General features: G+C 31.5%; 1 protein-coding gene across 13 annotated transcripts in view; it reads left to right on the forward strand.

The window, feature by feature from the left end:
* The window catches only part of LOC132951880 (uncharacterized), a 278,489-nt gene that overhangs the window by 252,632 nt on the left and 6,743 nt on the right, over positions 1–19,114 (forward strand). For 8 of the 13 annotated variants that reach the window (XM_061023904.1, XM_061023907.1, XM_061023911.1 and 5 more), the window contains 5 exons: positions 1,767–1,970; positions 6,730–6,872; positions 7,068–7,150; positions 8,335–8,527; positions 17,292–17,457. In XM_061023904.1, the coding sequence (XP_060879887.1) occupies positions 1,767–1,970; positions 6,730–6,872; positions 7,068–7,150; positions 8,335–8,527; positions 17,292–17,393 (725 nt within the window). In that variant the 3' untranslated portion in view covers positions 17,394–17,457. The remainder of the gene's footprint in view (positions 1–1,766; positions 1,971–6,729; positions 6,873–7,067; positions 7,151–8,334; positions 8,528–17,291; positions 17,458–19,114) is intronic. The other 5 variants (XM_061023905.1, XM_061023908.1, XM_061023914.1 and 2 more) reach the window with 2 other exon arrangements.

Consider the following 19,114-nt stretch of genomic DNA (forward strand, 5'->3'; position numbering starts at 1 on the left):
GACTAAAGTTCGACCACGGAGAGGAAAAAATCAATTTTATTTTTTAATAAAACTATTTAAACAGAGGGCCATCAACTTTTTGGATATTATTTTTGAACAGTACCTATAACGTTCAGTTTTTAGTTAATTTATTACTATAATATAAGCTATTGTTCTGTTGTAGATTAAATAATAAAAAAAATACCCAGGACTCCATCCCTATACAATCCTCAAATACGCCACTGACCTACGACATGTACATTTATATCATTAGGTTGCATTTAAGTAGCCGTATACGCATCATATAACCATTTTACGATTGGTTAATCGTTGTCGAGAGCACTCAAATTCAATAACAATGTTGTATACGATATTTCATTGTGTACCAACAAAGAAAAAAAGCTCGCAGATAGTATATACAAAATTATATGACGGCTTACGATTTACGGTCTCATACGCACGATATAATTATTATTATTAATAATTGTACTATGTTTTACGGTTATTATAATTATTATTACCATTTTTTCATCTGAACCACGATCGACGCAATCTAACGGTAACGCGTATTTATGTACGTACATGGTGTTTCACGGTTTCTGGCAAATGCGTTCGAAAACATATTTCGTGTTTTGAGAGTAAAGAATTTTCGAAGGGCACTTACAAAACCTATCTCATGCACCACAAGAATTTTCATAAACCAAAGCATTTTTATGTATGTCACACGTCTCAAATATTGTTTGCCTTACCTAAATAAGAGTTAAATGAACATGAATAAGGACTACTCAATAAAATAATAAATTAATGTTACCGTAAGTATCCATATACAGATAGTAAAACACAAAACACGTTTTCGAATACACTCACAAACATGAAAACACATATTAATTCCATCATTCTTATTGCTTGTGCGGAAAACCGTGAATCATCCTGTATAGGTTCAAGACGATTTAACATCATCACATTTTCCACCGACTTTACTATAACAATTATTAACAACAGTTCTCATTGTTTTCTCTCCGTATTAACTATATCATGCCATCATAATATGATTTACTGACTTTGTGTGTTGGTCAGATGACAACAGTAACGTGTGCATGTCGCGTAGTCTTTAATTAATTATTAATTTTTTCTAACTTGGTATTACAATTTTGCCGCATGTCTTAGATCTTAGTGGCATAGATGCATTTTTTTTTTTTTTTTATCGTATAGTTTGTGTGCGAGTGGACGGCAAGGCGAGAGAATCGACTGTTCTCGGAGAAAAAATTCATTGGCGTACATTCGAAAAAACGTCAGATTTTAACATAACGCTACCACTCTTTTTGATGATATACTCGTTTTCTCGGAAAACCCTTGTTTTTGATTTCTCGTTTCGAAGCAGAACATTTTGACCAGTCTATGTCGATTGTCGGACCAACTTTCGGAGTCATACTCGTCCGTTTATGTTTCTTAGTCTTAGACTATAAGGCGTACAGACGGGCGGAAACCACTTCGCTGAACATCCCTTGGACATTAAAATAATACGATCATTACCTTAATAATAATGTATTATTGTATTTATTCACGGTCCGACACTATCGATGTACACGCCGTGAATCTTGAAGTCGAAATCGTTCTGCTCCGGAAGCAAATTCTAAACACGTGTTGCCGATCGAACGGGGAGTGAAGCATAATATACGAGTGTGATTCTCTCGCCCCGCCGTCCAGCCGCCATGACCCACTCACCCCCGTCCCACGGCCCGCTCTCTCTGACCATGGGTGCCCCACCCGTCTGTGGACATTTACAGCTCCGCACAGCCCTCGTCGACCGAAACTCAATTCGCGCATGAAGAGCTTTTCACTGGACTCGTCGGACACCGCGGAACAAGCGCAAAGGCGACGGATGGGCAGCAGTGGCAACGGCAGTGGCGGCGGTGGCAGCGGCAGCAGCACCGGACTACAACAGCAGATGGAAAGCTACTCGAATCCTTCGTCCTCGTCCAGATTGCAATGTACGTATGTCGCGATCCTTCCCGCCGCGAACCTGCGACTGAACTAAAAACAACTAAAATTCCGAAAAAAAATTAACAATCTGAAACCTGCAATATACGAGTATTATAACGACGTGATAATAACATAATATTAATTATTACTCTAAAACCACGTTACTCGCCGTGATGACAACGGCATCACGACCGTGCGGGGGATATCGTCTCATCATATTATACACATCCACGGAATTCAAAATTTATTTAAATAGGAAACCCCCTGTCGACGAGAGTTCCACCGAATGTCGAAGCGTGTGCGTACTTATATCATATGCCTATATTAATATAGTATATTATATACCTACCGTTGAGCATTTTTATTTTATTTTGCCTGTAGATCAGATCATACATATAAAATATATTGTTTATATTATATATTATTATGCGATTATGATTATTATGATGATATCGATTCGCTCGATGTATATGATGATATATACATGAATACACATGACTTTGCTATGTGTGTGTATATTATAAATACATATTATGATTATAAAATTATGTTATTGCATGGTAATAATATCATGACGATATATATATATTTATTTAACGGTCATCGTTTTTACCCCCTAATTTTACTGTCTGTGGCGAGTTTTATACGCGTTATGCGTGCGTGTGTGTGCGTGTTTCCTTTAATATACTACATTGTCTGGTGTGAACGGAGATGAGTGTAATAATTGTTATTTTTGTTTTGCGTTTTAACGACGACGGTAGGTGTATACCTTTATTAATAAATTATTGTGCTATTATTGTCGCACACGCGCATTAACAGAAATCGTTTTTCGATAATAATAATTATTGCTGTGCTCATAGCTGTATATACACTGTACCTATTACCATATACATATTATACAACTGCAATAGGAAACTCGAGGTTGTAACGACATCTAAGGACTGGACTAAAAATTACCGTATATGCCGACCGATAAAAATATCAAAATTCAAATTCAAATATTATCCACTAGTGATTGAGTTTTCCTCATTGCCGATATAATTTTTTTTTTCAAACTTCCCGCAAAAAATATACTGCGGTTGGTGGACACATTGATCGTTTGACTTCAACTACTATTATAATAAAGTTATTATACTATTAAGCGAACGTTGTGCTAGTAAAATAATGCAGGAATAAGTCGAGATCGACACTTTTTAGAAAACGGAAAAAAATGTCTCGTTAACGATACGGTTTTGTACTGTATATAGTTGACTACGTAATGACTTGATAATTTGAGATATTATAATATGAAATAAAAAATAAAACATTTTGACTGTGATTCGACTTAACTACGCTAAACATCATAGATGTGTTAAGCTAACCAAGAAGACAGCGGTGGCGTAATAATCGAAAAATGACCGAATCGACATAATATTTACCCTTATCCACGCACCGTTTCAATACATTTTAGTCTCACCAACCGCTACGGCACCTTTACATTATTCGACTTCTACTGTACTACAATACCTATTATTATTATAATAATATTATTGGTACGCTATAATTATTGTTCACGTGTCGAAGACACGTATTTTGAGTATGATAGTACCGCGAAGGATTCACACATAACCCGTAAACGATTAATAACGATAATTACACGTAATTTTGTTTCCTCCGTGTGCTGCAGGTGTCGAAAAGCGAAAACACGAGAAACGAAAATAATTAAAATATTATTTAAAACAACTATATAGGTATAATGGGAGGGAACAACGCGACAATATCATAATATTATAATAGCAGTTTTACTCGCTGCATGCTTGTACGGACAATGGCTTTTCGCTCTTTCGAGCTATAATGTTATATATATTATATTGTTATACATGTGACGTATGCGGAGATCGTATTTTATTTTGTTTTTATTATTGTTTTTGGTTTAGTCATATTGTATGTGTAATAATGTTTTTTTTTTTTTGGCGAATAATCGCGGCTCTATAGGGTGTAATGAATCGCTACGTTGATAAGGCTCGAAAAAAAAAATAGACAAGCAAACTCGATATGTTGTTATAATATTATATATAGGTAATACGCTTCGCTTTAATATCGTATTTGAATTTAAAACTATTTATTTTTTAAATACTGCAGAGAAAGAGAGATAGTTTTTGCGTAAAATGATGTTGAATGGACATGTAGCGTAGCTGATTATTATAATATTTTATTATGTGTTATAGGTATAATTAATAATAAACATAACATTATAATATTATATATATATATATAATATTGCAGTGTGTATAATGATGCCACCGTTGCGGAGTTATCTGAAAATATAAGTTGATTAAACCCGAGCGGAGTGGATAATAATGTAGTGTCATTGACCCCCTCCCCCTTGCTTCCCGAATACCCCCTCAAGCGAAGCATGTGCGCAAACTTATATTTTCAGACCTCGTTGCAATGTTTTTTTTTTTTTTTTTTGGTTTTTTTTTACGGTTTATTGCAGCCGTCTGACGACTGAGAGAACTGTAAACATAATATTATGGAACCCCAATAGCATTGATTATATATATAATATGATGTACACACCGTTATTTGTTTTTATTTATTCGTTATATTGTTATTGTTTTTGTTTTTTTTTTTGTTTTTAGTTTTTTTTTATTATTATTATTATTATTACTATTATTATTATTATAATTACTAACGAATCTAACAGATTTTTCACACATAACACTATATTAATGTATTATTTTAGTCGTTTCCACACGTCTGCCATAGTGTCATCTGCAACACCTCGATTCCTGTATCATTGTTGGAGTATATAATATAATGTTGATCATACTAGTTACCTCCCAAATTATACGAAATACCACATAGATAGATATACCTGTTGGTCGATATAGATGACTCTATATATAGTTGCCTCCTGAAAACGTACGCTACAATAATTTATAATGTATTATAAATTTGCCTCCGTAAACAAATCAAGTGGTCTTGCAGACTAATGTAAAAGTACCTACCTACCATGTTTGTTCGTCACAAATTAAGAGGACACCCGCACGTTGTGTCTGTCTTAAAAACGTACAATATATCAAATTTACGTTCAGCCGACCCAATTTCATATTTTAAGCTTTAATTAATATTAGAATAAATTTACTTTTTATAGAACCATACGGGTAAGAACATTGTCTGTGTGTACGTCGGTTTTTTATGATATTTGCATTTTGTAGAAAATTATACCCATTTTTTAAATATAATATTTTACACACTCATAACTAGTACAAAAATTAAAATATCATATAAAAACAAAGTACAAACACAGATGATGTATTCTCACCATTAAGTTATAATATAATAGGTGGATTCACTCTAATATTAAAGCTAACACACATACAATTGGTTTTTCTGAACACAAGTTTGTTATTTTTTACGTTCGTGAGACATCGGCAACACATGTGAGCGTGAAGTCATAAATAAAATGTGTGGTTGTCCTGCAATGTGATAAATTCGTAGAATATATAAAGGATGTATTATCCTCTCTTCTTGTTTGTACATATGATGTCGTGATCACGTGTCACAATAATATATCGACTGTCATAAATATTAGTACTATTGTCCACCCATTTAGAGATTACAAATATCAGACGAACGCTATATTATCCATGTTAGTTTCTGCTTTAGATTTTGGAAAGATAACGAATCGTTTTGTAGGTAATCACAGTAATATGATACTGTTCAATACCTGTCGACGGGGAGGTGAAAAAACCTTTTTCGGTGGCGATACAATTAATTACTGAGAGTTTACCAATCACGCTTAAAATGACATTTTCATTTTATACCTACCAATTGCGCTCAAAATATTTTAGGGTCGATAGGACTAGCTGTACTCGGTAGTTTTCCAGGCTAATTAGACCAATTATTGCCTTTACATTAAAAATAATATTTAAAAGTAATATCAATTACCTATAGTCTATATTATGTACCTACTCCAATACAACTCAAGTTACTTTACTTTTGAATGAAATAGAAACATGCAATAATGAACTTTTATTAGGTACCTATACATGTTTCATAAAAATAAATGAAAACTTGTTTTCGTCTATCACTCAAATTCATACTTGTGTATTTTGATGATAATGATGATTGATAACGTTTCATAAAAGTCCAGATCATTTTGTAGAATATTAGCTGCAAATTGGCATTAATATTTTTAATAAGTACATATTTTTTATTTATTTTTTAAATCAAAAATTATTTAACCGGTCATTCGGCGGCAATCAATTTATCAATACATAAGTTTTTGATTTTAGTTTAATTGAATATGCATATTTCAACGTCGATGGAGTATGAGATTAGATGAAAACATTTTTATATACCTGAAGGTAAAACTAAAAAGAAACTTATATTATTGGTAAATTGACCGTACAAAATAAGGAGCGCATTTGGCCCATGTCCAATTTAGCGTTCTCGTCGATTCGTAAAAAAATATTATTATCGACCTACGCCCGAGTTCGGGAGGCAACTAGTATGATTCGCCCGCGTCGTAGTGGTACATACAATATTGTATATTATTACCTACCTATATACTATTATATACCTACCTACTATTGCTCGTTTACCTGCACCGTCGTTCCTGTATACAACGGTGATACATTGTGTCATTATCGTGTATTGCGACCGTATCCCCGACATGTCGCGTGCTATCCTCGTCGTACGACAACGACAACGCTGTTTTATCTAAATACTTGTTGATGTATTGCCGCCCGCCTTACGTTTATTTTTCGTCCGTGTTTTCAGCTCCGTCTAGCCCGGTGCACAACCGGCGTCTACTGTCCACCAGGACCATACGGATGAGCTCCGTCGAGTTACCCGACGACAACGATAAATCACTGTCGTCGGCAAGTACGTCTCCGTGCCCGTCGCCGGTGAGATATTCACAAGTACAGTATTACAATAATTATACACACGTGGCGCGTACACAATAAGATAATAATTATTTGATTGTAATATTATAATATTACAATGCAATTATACACAATACCTACGCAGCGCTATAGACGTATAAGATCGCGCGTGCGCAGTAAACTAAGACAACACGCACTCTACCCAGAAATTTGTTTTCGTCCTATTTTCAGAAACCGCACAGGCTGTTACCGAATAATCTCTATGTGGTGCTGTACAATTTCAAAGCCCGCCGGGAAGACGAACTGGATTTGAAGTGAGTACACAAACATAATGAATAACTAGTTTCGAGCTGCAATTAGTCATTACACACATTACATTGTGCAGCGCGTGTTTGATATTATATTTGAGCTCGAACGGTTTAAAATTTATCGGTTTGACGGTTTAAATAATGAAAAAAAAAATTTTTAATTCCTGAAAAAATGTGCTTAATTAACTATAATAATATCGTCGTTTTTGTCGTCCGTACTCAAAATTTCTTCACGTTTTACGTTTATTAATCAAATGAGAATTTTACAAAAAAAAAAACGGATTTCGTATATTATAATACTATATATATATTTGGTACTTATAAGACACTTGTTATTGCTAATGCTCGTAATAAATGTTTATATAATATTGATGCAACCCGCAGCCAATATCGATCGGACAAGAACGATCAACGACCCAAATTAATCTCAGTCCACGGCAATATAATAAAGTGGTTCAGATAAAACGCAGTTTTTAAATAATATGGCAAAATCCAAGTAAAATCAAAAAATATTATTTAATTACAATCAACATAGTATTATGTATTCTGCGTCAGTAATAAATCCTATCCAGCATAAACTATTATGCCTTCCTTCGCATTCTCAGTAAGCTTGAATCTCGTCGTCGAAATTAATCTTTCGCAGACGTCTCGACCTAACGATTGTACTGATTACCCGGTGAATTTCCCTCTTCAGGTCAGCCACCGTATGAAGTTTGTTCACGTACACATTTTACTTTAGATAATATTCTCATAAAAAGAAGTCGCATGATATGAAATCACGTGCAAGGTGATTGCGTGTATCCCGTGACCCGTGATATGTGGCTCGTAGCCTCGTCCTAATGAAACCTATTCCAGATATTATTTATCATAAGTCATAATTAAATCGGAATAGGTACTTCCTATTTTTTTCCATCCACTTATTTCCATACTTATCTTTTATATTATTTATTCAAGTGGATGAAACATGACCTGTAGAATATTTACGAAATGCCTACGCGTCTCCCCCGCCCTACAATTTATTCTATAAGACTTCGAACACTTATTATGAGCTGCGTATGATGTTACACCGTTATACAGTGTCTATTGATAATTTATATATTATAAACAATGTAGACGCATTTTACCTGTTTTTAATAATTTGAAATATAAAACTATGATTTAATCCAAACTTGTTTTATGTGTGTGATTAGGGCGGGATACAAGGTCACAGTTATCGACACATCGGACCCGGCCTGGTGGAAGGGTAAATGTTTCGGTCGCGTTGGTTACTTTCCGTACAATTACGTGACCAAAGTGCAGCCAGGTGAGAGGCCGTGGCAAGTCACAATCAATTTACAGGTGTTGGACGTTGACAATAATCCACTCACATTGCTGAGAGACCAGGTAGGCGCCTAAACCGTCGTAATTTACCTATCTTATTAGTACTATTCATTATTATACAACTGCTAATGGCCCCCCAACAATATATATCTGATCGTTGCTTATTCAACTGTCGTCAAATCGGCGTTGGTGATACTCTCCTCTCTTGGCTGAGTTTAAACATATCTGATAGAATACAATTCGTCAATATATTTAACTCTGATTTATCTCTGCTGGATGGCATATCTAGTCTCAAACTAAACGAGTTTTCCTATATAAAGATCTTGGAATTCATCTTTCTTCTTCTTTGAACTTAAATCATCACATTATTTACTACCTGCGGTTAATAAAGCAACCAACATTATTGGTTTTATTCGCAATACTAAAATATTTACCTCCATTAATTTCCTTCGTATACCTACTTTACATTACTTTAGTTTTGTCTACATTGGAGTACCTACGGTTCAATTATTCGGAAATTGGAAAGAATATAGAAAAGAATTCAAAATCATGTAAGATTAGAACGTTTAAAAATAGATTCCTCTGTTATGCAATATATTATATACTAAAAATTAACCACCTGCTCCATGATTACTCACTCATTCGGTCACAGCCATAGACCTATAAAAGAATTCTTTTATAGGTCTGTGGTCACACTTAAATTACCTCTATTATATCATCTCGTAGTTCTGTCACCGACGTCAAGTTAATTTCTTCCATTCTCGACAGCCATTGGATGTATACAATCTCATTCGCAATAAATAAAATAAAATAATAATATTTTAAACCATATTCCGCATCGCGATCAGTCGTGAAATACCGATTCTCGTACCGCGATCGTCGTTGTTTTATTATTAATTATTATTAATATCAAAATCTCGTGTTCTACACAGTGACGATATTTTAAAATCGGTTATACATTTGATTAATTATTAAACTATTTGCGTTGATGTTGCGTCTCGGCAATAACTTTTCAGTAAAGATTAATTTACCTTTTAATCAATCATAATAATTCATTACAATCACTTAATGTTTTTTTTTCAATTCAGCAGCTCCCCATCGCCATTTTTACGGCCGTGTTATTAATTAATCCACGTGTTGTACTCTTATTCAAATAATTAAGTTTCTCTTTCCTCCCTCTCCATACCCTTTTACCAACGAAAATGTTTTTTACATCGTATACAAACAATATTTCACACAATAGTGTTTCTTTTTAATTTTTTCAACCGAAACTCACAATACATTAGTACACGTAAACGTAAACCTATACTATAAATATGTTTTTTGTTCAGTTATTTATCATAAACCATTTTTTCATTACCAATATTACTCGAAATCAATTAATTTGGTTAACATAACATCACAGGAAGGGATTAAGTTTTAAACATAATCCGTCAATCACATTCAATATATTAAGCTAAAAGAAAAAATTAAATATGACAAGCAAACTACTCTCGTATAATATTTTTATAGTCGTGCTACGTTTTTCAAAATTTACCTTCATGGTACTGAAAAAATTTGACATTAACTTTAGAGCATGTGGTTTTACGAACCTAAATCCTAAACGCCAAAATAAATAATAATGATAATTTATCTGACTCTTGACGCCTATTGCGGTTTATCACTTTAGCGTAAACTACTATACTTCCATGCCGTGGATTAATCGTCGCGTAATATATTATATAAATTTAAATATATTATCATCCCACGTATAACGTTGTACAGGTAGGCACCACAACTACATGATAACCAGCCAAATAATAATTGCGGGGAATTAATATTATTATACATTTACACTGCTGCGGTTGTGTTTCTGTGTGCCTACTCAAAACGTTATTTCCAACACATTCCCTTTTGGCCCATTATTTTACATCAAACCGTATAATATACTATCATATTCTGATATATATATACACGTATATACTATATAGGTTATTGGAATGACAAAATATTCGTTTTGCACTTACACTGTCCCCTGACGTTCATATTTTGACGGTTAAAATCTATTTATTCTTTTTCGTATCGTTTTCGGTTATAATAATATATTATAACAGTATACCATCAAACGCACAATTAACACAGATTGTAATGAAAACGTTTTCAGACATTTATTTGTATACATTTGCTGTGTCCACTATATCTGTATACGATGAAAAAATATATCTTCGCCGCATGAATTAACTTAACATGAAGGGTAAAATATTCGATTTTTAGATCCCGAACGAAGCAATAAACAATTGTTTATTCAGTTGTATATTATGTGAGTTTTTTTTTAAATTTTTTTCAAAATCACGTCTCTTCAGAGTATAATATTTAAAAAATGTGTCATCAATCAAAACTAGACGCGCATAAGCTATAAATTGCACCGATTTCAATAAATTGTACTACAAAGAAGTGCATTTTAAGATTTCCAGAAGTTTTTGAGAAAAACGCAAATGTGGTCAGAACTGTCGTGGTAGTAACCACAATAGCTTTTAACAAAACTTGACTACAGTTGTAAGCAAATAAAAAATAATAACACGTTCAACATTATTTAAATCAGCTCTATCAAGCGTTGAAGTGAGCAAAATCCAAGCGTGACAATAACTGATATCGTTAGATAACTAATCAAAATTTGATGTTTATATAAACCGTAAGTTTCACCATTTTTCTGTATATTTTTTGCAGTTTTATTGAAAGTTACTTTTAAATACCAAAAATGTACTATTCACCTATATTTATCATAATAACATTGAATATGGTACTACTTAAACTGATCACTACCCTTCTAAACGTAATGGTCACATTAAACATTTAAAAAAATAATACGCACAACCCTAAATACACGACCAATATATTCTTCGACTATTTTCATAGAATGAAGTATAGATTTAAATATTGGTTTGTGCTATATATTGTAACAATATCTCAATAATTTCAACAAACAAAACAATAAACATATTATTCTTATACCTGATTAGGGAGAGGGTCCAATCATGTCATATATATGGAGTCTATTTTATTTACCTATGCTTTGTCGTGACCGAATAAATGCTATAGCCGACTCACTCCCGGTTATTATTAAGTAACGTTATAAATCGAGTTCGAAATCGTTTTTATCAAATATAAACTAAGTTCTTATACACAATTTCAAAATTGTTTTCTGTCAGACTTTTACTTGAACAGTTTATTTAAATTATAAAAATAAAAGTTATTTCATTATAAAATTCGCCAACATGATTTAATTTGATCGTGTTGTAATGTTCTAAGACTAAAAAGTTGAATCTCGATTTTCAATACTTAAAACAAAAGAACAAAATCCAATTATATAACACTGTTTTGCTACAGCTACGAACATACCGGAATGTTAAAAAAAATTTCAAAAGATAAAGTAAAGGATTGCGATCGTTTTAATAATTTGCTGTTTGTAAATGAAGCAATCTGTATTCAAATTAGGTTGTAAAAAAACTGCAATCTAGTTATAATACTACATAATATATATATATACATTTGTGTGTGTGTGTGTGTGTGTGTGTGTGTATGAGAGAGAGAGAGAGAGAGAAAAAGATGTGCGAACCCGTGTTTTTTCCCAAGTCATTTTTTCTCGTTCAAAACTATGTTTTATATTATTATGATAATTTACCCTTCAATACGAAATTGTTCAAAAATAAAATCGAATTACTACGAATTTATCACAAATAACTCTACTATAATATCGGCTCTATATTCTAATATTTCATCCATTTTCTATGTAATAACATCGTTCAAATATGTTTTTAAATTATAACTTTAATTAGGATGAAATTGTTGTTTCCGCTGTTTTTAGACTTTAAAGTCTCTTTTTATACGCAATGCATATATAGTATATATATAATATAATATAATATATATACTTACTCTAATTGATATAAAATATACTGTATACGCTAGTCGTTGTAGTTGTTGTCCGTCCGTCCAGATGACTCGTTACCATTGTTACAAAACGCCATTGTTTCCAGCTCCCAAATCCCATATTGTATTGTTATTAAATTAAGTGACAAAAACAGTGGAAGTTATTAAATTAAAAAAATGTATTAAGTGAAGTTGTTTTAAGTAAAATTTTCTGAAAACAATTGATGATCGACTAACTCTTGTGATTTAAATTATTGTTATTTTCTCAATTTAACCTCATAAATTAAATTCAAGTGTAAATAATTGTATTTTAATTATTTCGTCTTTCATAAACGATATTTTATAGTTTTGGTTTTATTTAATTGTGTACCCATAAATCATGTACTTGCGGTAACCACATACTTGGCATGTAGAATGTATAATATATGCTCGTCTTTGCTCGTTTTGTTTTCATATTTTCTCTTAAATAAAAAATGTTTATATATACAGAATTTTTTTTTTATGTTGGTGAATAAATGAATAACAAACAATTTTTTGAGTTAAAACATAAAGTATAACATATACATATTATCACTTTGCATAAGACCCCGGACCATAAATCAGTAGATAAAATAATATATAATTGAAATACACAATTTACAAATATTTCGATTTGTAAACGTTATCGTTATATCACGCGTTTCGATCGAATTTAATAACCACCCAGACAACATTTTGTAATGATAATATTATAATAGTATTATAATAACGTTATACTAATATTATTCGTTATTATTATGTTATAATAATATTATTAAACAAAAAATTGCTATCTGGGCACCTGCAGGCGATACGATTCGTAGATAAGAACCATGTAAATACATTATTCTTGTAATGTTTTTTTCCGTCTGACGCAACCTTGAATTTTCCACTCGTATTTTATAGGTAATAATATTGTTAGGCGTGGCACTTGTTTACGTATATAGGTACTGAGAAAATACATGACTAACCAACTCCTTCGGCTGCATTGTCTCGTGGTTAGGTTTTATCGATTTCGTACCGTTCCCTGATTATAATATTATAATATAATTCGTTTTTCGTCAAATAACTGAGATAGGCTCGTAGCGGGACTGCGCGCACCGTTTTTGTGTATATTACTTGCTGTATATCATATACGTTATGTACGCGGTAATATTAGTGTTTTCATTCGTTTGAAAATTAATGTTTTTATGTTGTATAGTATTCTGTGACGTTACTTTAGTAGTGATAATAATAATAGGTTGATGAAAATAAATAGCCCAAATGCGAAAAAATAAACGATGGTTATAACAGTTACAAAACGTGAAAAGTCCGTGGATGAACGTATTTCTCGAATTCAATTGATAGTATTATAATATCATATAGCTGTATATGTAGCTCTAGAGCATTATTGTCCTTTGGCCAGTGTGTGATCATGACAAATGAACGGAAGTAAAAATACTTTTTGGTAGGTGTCTTTTTAAAAGCCAAGAGTAAATAGTTTTTTAAGTCTTCAAAAATATCGAAAAACAATCAGGAAATTGGTTATATCTAAACAAACTACAAATAATTTCCCCTGATAAATTTTAAAAAACCAGTTTTTGTTTTATATCCATAGGATTGTTTGCGATGTTTGATATTCGATCACACTGCATTATACTGTGTTCAGACACATAGAAAATATAGGGAGAAAAAAACCATTTCAAACATATTTTGTGCTGTTTGACCAACTACAATTTTCTTTGCTCAGTTCAAACAATTTTTGGTATATCTAAGATTGTTTGATGTTCGATATTCGTAAATACCGCGTTATAATACAGTGATCAGACATTCGGAAAATATAGGGAGAAAACCCATTTTGAACGTTTGTGCTGTTTGATAGGTTTTTTAAATAGATGCCTATTATATTATATTATACTACAGTAATAAATAATGTCAAATCTTATCTCACGAGTGATGCGTACATAATACATTAAAACTTGGAGCCGGTGCGCATCGGTACTATGATATTGCTGTTATCAGTATCCGTTATCAGACGCTTTGTGTATACTCGTATTGTGTTTTCACGTGTTGAACAGTGCCAAATGTTACAATATATATATATATGTATATTTATGAATCCCCGGTAACTGATAATGAGGTACCTTCACCCAAAATTGTTCACGTTTTGCAACGTTCCACTGTCTCACACTAGCCATATTCCGGGCGAGGTCAAAAAAATAATAAATTCTGCGATATTGTTATTGTGCAAGAAGAGTAGGTATTATAGACAATTAAAATTTTAATTACGTTTCATTTTTAATAATAATAACAAAAAATAAAAACAATTATTCCGAAATTATTACAACACGACCATACTCCATTTTTTGGTAAAAACAAAACTGGTATCATTAATTAAAGCACAGCGTGTTACACTAATTTAATTAAAACATTCCAAATTTAAAAAAAAAATGAAATGTAAGGTTTGATGATGAAGATTTTATATTACATATTATAATTTAATAGACCCGGGTCTGATTTCTTTTTATTTTATTTTAATTTTTTGTAGATATTTAACTTTTTTCCTCCACTAATAAAACGAAATGTTTAACATAAGACGACTCTTAGATTTATTTTTATTTTTGGTGGTAGAAAACTCCTCTCCGCCAATCTTCGTGTCACCGATCATCGTTATTCGTTCAATTCTATTCTACTTGTTTTGGAAATATCGCCATCCGAATACAATTTATATTAAACATTAATTTATCCTTTGTTGTTGTACTTCAATAGTTTTAGAACGCAAACGAATTAGTCGAAAATAGTGAGTCACTTTGACCTCTCCAAAATACGCAACTAACCGTTCGGCCGTCAATAGCAGGGGCAACCGAAAACACTGAAAATCAATTCCGTCGAGACGGCAATATGCTAGGCGTCCATCGCGTATCGCACAACTTCAGTTACCCAAATTACCCAGACCCTGGCGCGTTTCCGAGCAACTGGAATAATTGGACCTATTGATAATAACGGTCCGTCAGGTTTGACATCTCTTGGCTTTTGTTTTTTTTTCCTTTAGTCATTTGAAATGATAGTAAGTTAAGTACTCGAAAACGGACATGTCAAAACAATAATAATAATAATATAGTATAATATAGTATTGTTACGACTGATAAAACTATAGATAATAGCATAATATTTCGTCGGTCAAGATATTATTATAATTGAACGTTTTAATAACATCATATTGTAGTTTCTACGCAGCAATGTACCCACATTGCCTATACACTGCGCCGTGTTAAGCTGTCGGAAAACTGTCGACTTGATTCGATAACATTAACACAGCTTTAACGTAATATTACGTTATAATACTATTCGTATTATGTATTAGTGTAATTATTTATTATGACAAGTTGTAAATCAACGATTATATTTACTACCAATTGCATTGGAACCGATTATATAATTAGCGGCTATCGTTTAAGCACAGTACCTACTGTTTATTTAAGAGGTATTAAAAATTTCAAACGTAAATTCTACATTGGTAATGGCAGTGTATTAAATCTCAAAGAATATCGTTTTCTGATTTATAACTAAAATAATACAATTTCAACTAAATAACCAAAATCGATTTTATTCAATACGGGTTTACTGGCTACTTCGCATATTCATCGAATTTCGTTTTTTTCACAATCTTTTTGTCAGATAACCTTATTGTACATTAAAACGAATCGCCTGAAAAATCTAAAAATAAACACGAAAAACATCCAAAATACGGAATATTCAATATAAAAAGTAGCTTTAAAAGAAACTTTTTGTGCACTATTCCTTTGTTTTAAATTAACATTTTCTTCGTTCTAAGACAGTAAAAAAAACCTCAAATGACTATACAATACTCGTTGTATATATCATCTGTATATATAAAAGATGTCCTGACTGACTAATCAACGTACAGCCAAAACTATGATATGCAATATAGACTTGAAACTTTCATGATGCAATAGGTTATCGATGCACTAGAAAGAATTTTTTTAAACTGGTATCTTAAAAATGGGCTCATACAAGGATTTTGTTTCGGCAAAAGGAAACCGAATATTTTTTTGTGTATATAAATATATGGTTGCCAATGGTTAAAGTAAATGAAATAATTTATTATAAAAAAAATGATAAATAAATAGCTGTACATATTATCCAGTATTATCCACATTTATACGCTGTGTAAAGTGAATAAATAAAAAAAAAATGGAATATGGTCCTAAACTCCTAATATAGGTAAAACGTATAAAAATGAATATTTCTCTGTGTAATTGGCCTCCACATACTTATAAACTGCTGGTCCGTATTCAATAAATGTAGTATCATTAAATTCCTTGAGACCTATAAGGTATTATTTACCCATATCGCTTAATAGTTTACCGCATGTGTATTTAGTTTTGGCTCACAAAAATCAAATATTGTTTGGTTTGAAATGGTGGCCATTGTTGATTACAGTCTATATAGATTATACTACTATTATAATTAGTAAAAATATGGTATAAACATTGTTTTACAATAATATATTTTAAAAAAATCAAATACTTATGAACACAATTACAATGGTTAGTTTTATGATTTGCTTTCTTAATATCGGACATATTTTTTATGTAAACACTAAGTGTTTGTCTTAAAGACAAATACCGATCTTAACGATATTCGATTTACTTTATCTTTTAGTAGCATTCGTTGAATTTGTCTTCATTATTTTTTGTGTTAACTTCAAAAATATGTTCAGAATTAAAAAGTGTAAAACCCTAGTATTAACCGGTACTGGCGTTAGGACATTCCCCCATAATAATTATGTCGCATTATTATGTACATTACGTGCGCCTACTTAGAATATTCACCTCGCGTACCTCGGCTAGCTGTGACGACGACATCTGACGCGTTTCGTATGTTTGTTAACATATAGATCGTTATCCAGATCGGCGAAGGACCAGACGGCTCAGTAATGATCAGAAACGCAGAGAACAAACAGGGCATGTGCCCGGTGAAGTTTCTGCAGGAGGTGTGACAATCGGGTGAGCGATACGTGACGCATCGCTTCTCTATGTCTCGACGTCCTTTCTTGAGCCCCTGTAAGTATACATAATATTCATAATATTATATATATAATATAATGTGTTCTATAATACTATATGTTCACTAGTTGTAAGGTGCGATTCACCGAGAATGCTCGCGTTTATTTTTGCCTTTAACGTCAATATAGATTTATTTAAACGCGACTTTCCGTATTTTTAAGTACATTGCTTACTAACAATAATTATAAATAAACAATTAATGCACGATTAAAATAATAATGTCAGTGACCGGGCAATCTTGGTTAATCGCCATCACTACGTCCTGTACACACATATTATATGTTTCTTCTGCCGAATGCCTATAGTTCATTGCCGTCCATAATCATTAATAATATTATATATACTATATTAAAGTGTATGCATATAATATAAATTGAGGGAGCGATGAATGTACAGATTTTACAATGATGTGTGTTTTTTTGTGTGTGCCATTACGTTTTGAGGTAGAATATAATTATGACTATTTTTAACTATTAATAGGCATAAGAAAATGTTGTCTTTTATTAGTTTTAGATTCTGACCGGAGCGGTGAATGTATTGATTTTACAATGATATGCGTTTTTATTTTTTTTTTTATTTTTTTTGTGTGTCTGTCATCACCCTTTAGGACAGTAAAAGTGCTTAGATTTTCTTCAACAGTATCTTTTTTGATAGGAAAGTGAATATAGTTGGTACTTTTACGGGTCAAATGTGAAAATTTCACGAAGATGTGCAAATTATTTTGAGTTAGAAATTCATAAAAAGTATTCTATTTAAATCTAAGATTTGAAAATGTAATACAAGATTCCTCATAAGTTTTCTTACCTTTGTCAAAACAAATGTCTACAAATAAATCAAATCAAATTTTTATGAGCATTTTAAGTTCATATTTTTACAAAAACAAATAACTGTAGATATATGAAAATTTCACTGAATGTTAATATTTTCATTTTCTATATAGTATATACCATACAATTTTGAAAATATTTTGACTCTTTTTGAGCTTTTAACGGAAAGTGTCAGTTTTCAATATTTTTCTTTTTTTTTTCTCTAATGGTCAATAAAATGTTATTTGTTGTGTAAAATTTTAATACAAAGCTCCTGATATATTTTTACAATAGCAGTTGAAAATTATTAAAAATACATAAGCACAATTTTTTTTATTAGCATTTAAAGTTCAAATTTTGACAAAATAATTTTTTTGTAGTTATAAAAATTTATAAAATATTTAACTTTTATATCTAAGGATTGAAAATGTAAAACAATGTTCCACGTAAATAGGTTATATATAAATCACTTTATTCACAAATTTATCAAAATCTCGTTAATCTCAAAAATTTTCAAATTACTTTGTAGTTAAAAAATTATAAAATGTTCAATTTTTATAGGTAAATATTGAAAATTTAAATGAAGCATCCTAGCAAACATTTTATACTGTAACCAAATAATTTAAAAATTTAATAACACGGTACTTTTTCTTAATAATTTTAAATCCAAATTTAGACGAAATTACATATTAAAACCAAGAATAATATTATTTTGTTGTAATTTCAAAATATTATTTGTAGGTATATGAAACTTTTAGTGTATATTATTATCCTGCAATTATATGATTTTTTTGGTAAAAATGAATTTAACCTTCTGTAGTAATACCTAATGCCTATATATAGTAAAA

Source organism: Metopolophium dirhodum, chromosome 9, assembly GCF_019925205.1.
Source record: "Metopolophium dirhodum isolate CAU chromosome 9, ASM1992520v1, whole genome shotgun sequence".
Taxonomy (NCBI): Eukaryota; Metazoa; Arthropoda; class Insecta; order Hemiptera; family Aphididae; genus Metopolophium; species Metopolophium dirhodum.